The 9135-nt window shown below is 35.2% G+C and overlaps 1 protein-coding gene across 1 annotated transcript; it reads left to right on the forward strand.

Annotated features, from left to right (window-relative positions):
• The first annotated feature begins 300 nt into the window (after window positions 1-300).
• On the forward strand, window positions 301-8542 carry LOC123519051 (ankyrin repeat and MYND domain-containing protein 2-like). Its single transcript, XM_045280206.1, has 4 exons — window positions 301-631; window positions 3566-3871; window positions 4189-4323; window positions 7572-8542. The coding sequence occupies exons 1-4, from the start codon at window positions 437-439 to the stop codon at window positions 8202-8204; spliced, it is 1269 nt and encodes a 422-aa protein (XP_045136141.1). The 5' UTR covers window positions 301-436; the 3' UTR covers window positions 8205-8542.
• The last annotated feature ends 593 nt before the right edge of the window (window positions 8543-9135 follow it).

Raw genomic sequence — 9135 nt, forward strand, 5'->3', positions numbered from 1 at the left:
GTTGGGTAATAGAGGCAATTTCATTATTAATATTATTATCATTCATTATCATTATTATTATTATTATTATTATTGTTGTTGTTGTTGTTGTTGTTGCTGTTATTATTATTATCATTATTATTATTATTATTATTATTATTATTACCATTATTATCATTATTATTATTATTATTATTATTATTATCATCATCATTATTATTACTATCATTACTATTACTTTTAACATTATCAATCTTTCAGAAGTGTGGTGATAAGTAAAGTTCCTTTCATTGAGATGGTCCTGTCTGTGATCCCCGCCCCGCCCCGCCCCGCCTAGCACGTCGCGGTCTCACAGACCGTGGTGTAAACACTGCGTGGTTGCCAGCAGACTCAGAGCTGCCGAGCACAGCTGATCGGTACATTTCTAGTCGAGACTTGTTAGTGTGTACTTGTGACCATGACAGATTCTGCTCCTGCTCCGCCACCAGAACTCATTCAGCTTGTAACAATGGGTGACGATGTCACATCCATTAGAAATTTGCTCCTGAAAGGTGAAGCTAAGGTGGATGACACTGACAGCAGTGGCATGACAGCCCTGCACCATGCGGCCTACAAGGGAAATGCTGATCTCTGTAAGATGCTTATTGACCATGTGAGTATAATAGGTTTCGTCATTCAGAATATAGGTAGTTGATCATGGTAAAAAAAAAAAAAAAAAAAAATAGAAATGGTAGTTAAAAGCAATGAATTTTGTAAGGCCTGGAGGTTCTGGGAGGGCAAACAAACCCTTTATCAGGTTAGTTATGCAAAGTTTGATTTTAACTTTGAGATAAGCTTAACTGCTTGACTAATAAAGTGTATCGTGAAGAATCTGAAGATGTTCTTAAATTTATTCCATGTATTTTAATGCGATACTAAAGACTCCGTCTTCTTTAGCTGATCCATAGGCAAGTGCTTTGCAAATGAGACCCCAATAACATGATGTATCAAGTAGCACCTCAAGCAACATCAGGTTAAGTAAACCAGTGTTTAGTACTGATACTTGTGGAGCCAAGGGAGCAGATAAGTCAGTGTACCTGATACCATAAAGTAAGACTACTCAGTAGTATATATATATATATATATATATATATATATATATATATATATATATATATATATATATATATATAGGTATATAGATTAGAGATGTACTGATACCAAAATTTTGGCCAATTCCGATACCGATACCACCTAATTGGGCCGATACCGATACTACTACTTATAGTGATTACTGCACTGGACACCAGGATGAGTTGGTGGACGGCGAGCGTTATCAGATGGGAGGCTTTGTTTTAGGGGATGCTGTAAGTCCTTCTGAGAACGTTTGTGAAATAGGAGCAATTCTAGAAGCTTTTTGAAGCCATTTGCAAAGGTAAATTACTCAGTAATTGGAATGAATATCTTCTCAGTCTTCTGATTCTTGTCAGTTATTTTAAATTCTTACTTCTTACTCCTTTAGCGACCATTTGGTCTTGTGCATTTTCATTATTAATTTTATTGACGATATTTTGGCGATCAAAAATATTTTTAAAATTATTAAAATTGTAAAACAGACACAAAATATTAGCAAAAGAAACTCATTTTGTTGTGTATGTTTCTCTTTAATTAAATCTGACATCCTTTGATATTAATTCATTAGACATTAGTAGACCAATTCAGAAAAATGAGCTTTCACCTAATCTTTTCAATTAAATAGAAAAAGTTTAGTTTATTCTAAATTTCTAGTGTATTGCTATGATCTTAAATAATTAATATGCAACAAATTATACACAATGCACATGATTACAAAACAGAATCGTTACTTTCTTAGTTATGGAATTTTTACATCCTTAGGTTAACACAAGTAACTCAAAAATTAAACTTGCATTAAAATTAATATACATATATAATTCGAGCTTCCACCTATTCCAGTATGATATCTTGGAAAAGGCTAGCACTAGCACTGTTAATTATAAATCAAATAAGAATATGCTGTTATTTACAATAATGCAAAATGCCTAACTATATATATATATATATATATATATATATATATATATATATATATATATATATATATATATATATATATATATATATATATATATATACCAAATCATTTTGTTGGATTCTCAATATCTGAAGTTTGACATTCTTAGATTATAGTTAAAAAACATAAGCTTTTCACCTGTGTGAACTTTGTGTGGGTGGAGGAGCAGCTTCTGACTGAGACAGTGAGAATGCGTGGTGACTCATGACAGATCGTGTGACAGGATGCCGGAATTCAGCCTATACGCATTTCATACACGTCCAATTTAAAGGTTGTGGCTTATTACCACAGAAAACAGTATTCTATGACATACGGTAATCACCACGTAAACTTAATACACCGTATTATATTAATTTGGTATCATCAATATCTTGTATCGAATATATCACTAAGTAGTAAATTCCTTTTAGGTATCGGAAGTACCGGCATAAAATAAGCCGATACCGATACCCAAAAAATGGGCCGATATCGCCGATACTGATACCGATACCGATGCATCGGTACATCTCTAATATATATATATATATATATATATATATATATATATATATATATATATATATATATATATATATATATAGTTTTCAAGTTATGACTTTTCAACTTATGCCTACCTCTTATCCCCAGTGATTTTGGGTGACCTGTGGGAATTCAGGCTTTTTGGGTGGAGTGCATTAAATCAAGGTTATAATGTTAGGTTTGGTTAGTAACCCTTGTGGAGTGCAGCCCCCATGGCTAGGAAATTATGATGTTGGGTTTGGTTAGTAACCCTTGATCATTGGCAATACTGCTCACCAATAACACAGCAACGCTTGTGGCAGCCACCGCTGCCATTGAAGATATATTCTTATACATTTTCAGAAATGTTTTATGTGATTTTGTTGATTTGCGACCTCTTTTGCAACATTTGTCACTCAATTTATTGCTCCCCCCACCCAATAGCCCAATATCCCACAGGTCAACCAAGATTGTTGAATGCAGATTGACAAAAGATATTATTGCATGTATTGATAAGACAGAAATGCTGATATGAAGGTTGTCTTTGAATTCTAACTGTGTTTAATTTCCTTATGCCACTAATATATATATATATATATATATATATATATATATATATATATATATATATATATATATATATATATATATATATATATACCACCTCAGCTTTCAAATTGGGGCTGGCGTGTTAAGCTCAGATAAGTGTCATATAACACAGGGAACCATGTCTAGAGAGTAGGGAGTCTGAATATGAGCATTTCCTTGCTTGGCCAAGAAACTTTGGTTCAGGTGTAAATTATGCAATGAGCCTGTGGAGGTGAGGCAGTTACTACCTGCTGCATCATCACAATGATCTTTCATTTTCTTTGCACCTGACTTAAGATTTCTTGTACATGTACAATGAATGTGGTTTACATTAAGAAGTGCTGTAGTAAAAAGAGTAAGAAATTAGCTATTACATTATACTGGTATTATTCTTCAAAAGATGACAAAATTAAATTACTTTTTTCTCAGGGAAGTGATGTTAACTCGGACAGCCATGACCATCGTTACTCTCCGCTGCATTTTGCTGCTTTGTCTGGCAACATTGAAGCAGTACGACATCTTTTAACAGCTGGAGCCAGAACTTATCATACTAACACTTTGGGCAGAACTGCCACACAGATGGCAGCTTTTGTGGGTAATCATGCAGTAGTAGCATTGATAAACAATTATGTGCCCCTGAGTGATGTGACCCAGTACACTACGCCATCAGGATTAGAGAAAGAGGCCAAGCTCCCATCAATAGCAGCCAAAGCTGTTTATGACCTTATCATGCAGGTATGGAGAGAAAGTAATGCATTCTATTATAGCCTTAACAGTTTATGTATGGATAAGTTTAACTTATGTAAAAAGTTGGTAGCTATATAACCTATTCAAATATTTATTTTATCAGATGTATTTCTAAATCTTGTTATTATTACCTTATCACATATTATCATCATTTCACCTGTACTCCTATTTTTCATTGTGGGTGATTGGATGAATTACAAGTCTCAGCCTGTATTAGGATGTTTCTTTTTGACTTCAAGGTGGGTGAGTGGGATCACCGCATTTTTTAATTAACACCGAATCCATTTTTAACTCATCTTCTACAGGTGAATCTCCATCCGGTTCGGATTGCACTTATTGTAGGAGGCTCAGATATCCTGCAGATGAACATAAGTAAGACATGGCGGCTACTTGAACACATGTGCGAGAAGGAAAGTAAACGCTCAGAGAATGTAAATGAGGTCAGTAAAGGTTTTTTAATCCTTTCCATAGTTGCAAATTTGATACTTCTCTTGCAGATATCTTAGATATATTTGATTTTTTTTTCAGAAAACTACTGAGTTAATCAACTTTCAGAGTTTGTTTATTATAAAGATGTTTGTTTATTCTGACACTCATGGTAAGATTTGCTGTATTTTTTTTTTTTTTTTTTTTTTCAAAGAACTTCAAATGCATGATATTTACAGACATATGTTTCACTATATAACATTATTCATCAGAATTATTAAGTGAAATAAGATACTCATATATTGATTATTGTGAATAGTTTGCATGATTAGTGAAGTCAATAATATAAATAAAATCCCATGTTTAAATTTCTTATCTAATAAATGATATGCATCAAGAAATATATTTAATGGAAATATGCAAGCCTGCACTCCAGGGGGCCCTATAATGAAAGTCAAGAAACAAAAGATCACTTCATTCTAAGTCATAAATATGTTATGGTCAAATGCTCATGTGTTGTGATTTAGAGGTTACAGGACATTTAGATATGGAAGTTCATCAATGGCAAATGGCTACACAGTCCTATTCCACAATGTTTAGCTGATCAATATTGCCACATGGTGTTTACTTTTTAGATACATTGCATTATTGAATTTAATTTTATCTTTATTTATGCAAATCTTAATGTGGAATAGCAAAATTCTATAGTGAATAGTGTTGATACCATGAGAATCACAAGAATCACATGTAAAAAAATATTTTCTGCAATCAATATGAATATCATTGGATGGCTCTTGCTATCCAGTATTGCTCCTGCTGGCAGTGGAAGACTGTAGTTCCCTAAGATCAGTTATAGAAAAAAAGAAAGTATCCACAAAATTAGTCTGCTACCAGTGTAAGGGATTTCATCCCCAAGTTTCTTTTCTCTAACCTGTAAGAAATACAAAGACAAGTCAAAAATCCATGCTTGTCAGAAACAAATATTTTTAATGATAATTTGTCAATATCTCTCTCTCTCTCTCTCTCTCTCTCTCTCTCTCTCTCTCTCTCTCTCTCTCTCTCTCTCTCTCTCTCTCTCTCTCTCTCTCTCTCTCTCTCTCTCTCTCTCTCTATATATATATATATATATATATATATATATATATATATATATATATATATTTTAGGAGAGAAGGCCAGTCAAGGGGAACACAATGTTAAAAAAAAAAGACCCACTGGAGTGCTGATTCTTGAAAGATAAGAAGGGTTAGCCAAAATCAGGGAGCAAATGTCTTGATACCTCCCTCTTAAAAGAAGTTAAGTCGTAGAAAGACGAAACACAGAAGCAGGTAGGGAGTTCCAGAGTTTACCAGTGAAAGGTATGAATGACTGATAGTACTGGTTAACTCTTGCGTTAGAGAATTGGACAGAATAGGGATGAGAGGAAGAAGAAAACCTTGTACAGTGAGGCTGCAGGAGTGGAGGCATACAGTTAGCAAGATCAGTAGAGCAGTTAGCATGAAAATAGCAATAAAAGATGGCAAGAGATGCAACATTTTGATGGTGAGAAAGAGGCTAAAGACAGTCAGTCAAAGGAGGGAAGTTGATGAGATGAAAAGCTTTTGATTCCACCCTATCAAATAAAACTGTGTGAGTGGAACCCACCAAATATGTGAAGAGTACAGATAAGGCCCTTGTACAGAGTTGGCAGTTGAAGGGGTGAGAATAACTGGTGGAGATGCTGCAGAACTCCTAACTTCATAGAAGCTGTTTTAGTAAGAGATGAGATGTTAAGTTTTTAGTTAAGATTATGAGTAAAGGACAGACCGAGGATATTCAGTGTGGAAGAGGGAGACTGATGAGTGTCATTGAAGAAGAGGGGATAGTTGTCTGGAAGGCTGTGTCGAGTTTATAGATGGAGGAATTGAGTTTTTGATGCATTGAAAACTACTAGATTTTCTCTGCCCCAATCAGAAATCTTAGAAAGATCAGAAGTCAGGCATTCTGTGGTATCCCTGCTTGAACTGTTGATTTCTTGAAGGGTTGGTTGTCTCTGAAAGGACGTTGAAAGATGTAGGGTGGTATCATCAGCATAGGAGTAGATAGGGCAAGAAGTTTGGTTAAGAAGATTATTAATGAACAATAGAAAGAGTGGGTGACAGGACAGAACCCTGAGGAACACCACTATTAATAGATTTAGGAGAAGAACAGTGGCTGTCTACCACAGCAGCAATAGAATGGTCAGAAAGGAAACTTGAGATAAAGTTGCAGAGAGAAGGATAGAAACTGTAGGAGGGCAGTTTTGAAATCAAAGCTTTATGCCAGACTCTATCAAAAGCTTTTGATATGTCTAACATGACAGCAAAAGTTTCACTGAAATCTCTAAAAGAGGATGACCAAGACTCAGTAAGGAAAGCCAGATCACCAGTAGAGCGACCTTGACGGAAGCCATACTGGCGATCAGATAGAAGATTGTGAAGTGACAGATGTTTAAGAATCTTCCTATTGAGGATAGATTAAAAAACTTTAGACAAGCAAGAGATTAAAGCTATAGGACAGTAGTTTGAGGGATTAGAATGGTCACCCTTTTTAGGAACAGGCTGAATGTAGGCAAACTTCCAGCAAGAAGGAAAGGTAGAAGTCGATAGACAAAGTTGAAAGAGTTTGGCCAGGCAAGGTGCAAGTACGGAAGCACAGTTTATGAGAACAATAAGAGGGACCCTATCAGATCCATAAGCCTTCCATGGGTTTAAGCCAGAGAGGGCATGGAAAACATTATGAAAAATTTTGATTGAAGACATGAAATAGTTAGAGGGAGGAGGAGAGGGAGGGACAAGCCCAGAATCATTCAAGGTGGAGTTGTTAGCAAAGATTTGAGAGAAGAGTTCTGCTGCTTTGTCATCAGGGAGATGACAGAGCTTTGTATACGGCCAAATATGCAGCCATTTGATTACCAGATGTTTTCATCACTAATTAGCCTTTGGTGTTAATGTAAGTTTATAAATGAAAAACTACAGAATGTTATTCTGATGACTGTGGCAGCACAAGTCATAACTGGCGGAGGGGGAAAGGGGGATGCCAGTGAGCCTTTGTTTACAACCATGTGTGTGGACAATCGACTGTCAGGTATTTTTTCGAGTATTAAATCAACCTTTTGTGTTTGAGTATTTAGATGTTTGAGCATTGAGTCTCCACTGTATATATAAAATTATTGAATCAATTATATTATTATTTTCTATATACTTATTTTTTTTTTTTATTTATTTATGTATTTTTTTTGCAGGTAATCTGCATGAAATTCCATTACTTGGCATATGTTCTAAAAACCTTGGAGAAGGAGCTGAAGAAGATGGATCCAGAAACCCAAAGCAAAACAGATACATGTATTTTTGAAAGTATTATTAGGAAGTGGCTACGAGGTCGTCCATCGGATGGTGTTGAGGAACATTTAGAGTACTATATTAGAGATGGGATCAAAGCTTTTCCATGGGTAGAGATGCCGCTTTTTATTCAACTTGTGCGAAATATGAGTGGTAATCACTTAGGAGACACTTCGTCCCTCTGCATCCTCAGTGGCTGCATCAATGGCCAGAGGGCCTTCCAAGATGACAAGGCATGTTCTACTTGTGGTCATGAAATGAGTAAAGACCTTAAAAAATGCTCAAAATGTAAGATGGTTCAGTATTGTGATAAGTGTTGTCAGAAATTACATTGGCCAATCCACAAGAAGTTCTGTGACAAGCTTTGTGTGGAATATCAAAAACAAGAAAAGAAATTACAAGAAGAAAGAAGGAAAGAGGAAGAGGAAAACGAAAGGAAAAAAGCTACAAGTGCAAGTGCTGATATAGAAGAAAGAAAAGATGAAGATCATGACAAAGATTTAGCTAGTCAAGCAAAAAGTATTAATGTTTCTTAGACATAAGAGGAGATATCATAAAGTATGTTGCAGATGTCATGTATTGAATGAACATTACATGCTGATGTTATTAAGATGTTAACTTTAAGTTATGATGTGCAAGACAGTGATATTCACATGTAAAAGCAGATATCAGTTTAGCAACTCTTTGGAGTAGGAGTTCTCAACCTTTTTTTTTAGTAAGAATTATCTACCCAATCCTCAGTAATCTGACATCAATAGGATCAGCCATCTAAGTGGCCTACCCCTGGAAATCTTTTTGATGTTAATTTAATGACTGACACTAACTCAGTTTGCAATTGTACTGCAAAGAATATTAGATCAGCCTTCCAAGTGCCCATGGGAATTTTCTTGTAAACCCCTGAGGGTTTGCAAACTCCAATTTTAGAACCCCTGCTTTAAAGTATGAATATATTATTTAAGTGCTACTCCAAGCCAAACTATTCTAAGTGCAAATTTTTATTTTAGCTCAAAATATGGCATGGGTAAACTATTATTTGAGTGTTGCTAAAAACAGATTTGAAGTGGAGCCAAGAGTAGAGTAAGCCTCACTGTTGGAAATTACCATAGCAAATTCCTACACATAGCACGTAAGCTTAGCCCCAACATTTCAGTATTCAATCAATTTTTCACCTTTAGATTACTTTTCATTATCTTATTAATATTGAAAATATTAATATCAATTAATATTTTTATGTACTTTCAACCACCCTTTATAGTAATACCACAAAATCCAGATGATTGTAATAATTTGCATCTTGCTTAGTTTGGGGAATTTTAACTTGTCTCACATGCACGCATGCACGCGTGCGCGCGCACACACACACACACACACACACACACACACACACACACACACACACACACACACACACACACACACACACACACACACACACACACACACACACACACACACACACACACACAC

This window comes from Portunus trituberculatus, chromosome 44 (assembly GCF_017591435.1).
Source record: "Portunus trituberculatus isolate SZX2019 chromosome 44, ASM1759143v1, whole genome shotgun sequence".
In the NCBI taxonomy this organism is placed as follows: Eukaryota; Metazoa; Arthropoda; class Malacostraca; order Decapoda; family Portunidae; genus Portunus; species Portunus trituberculatus.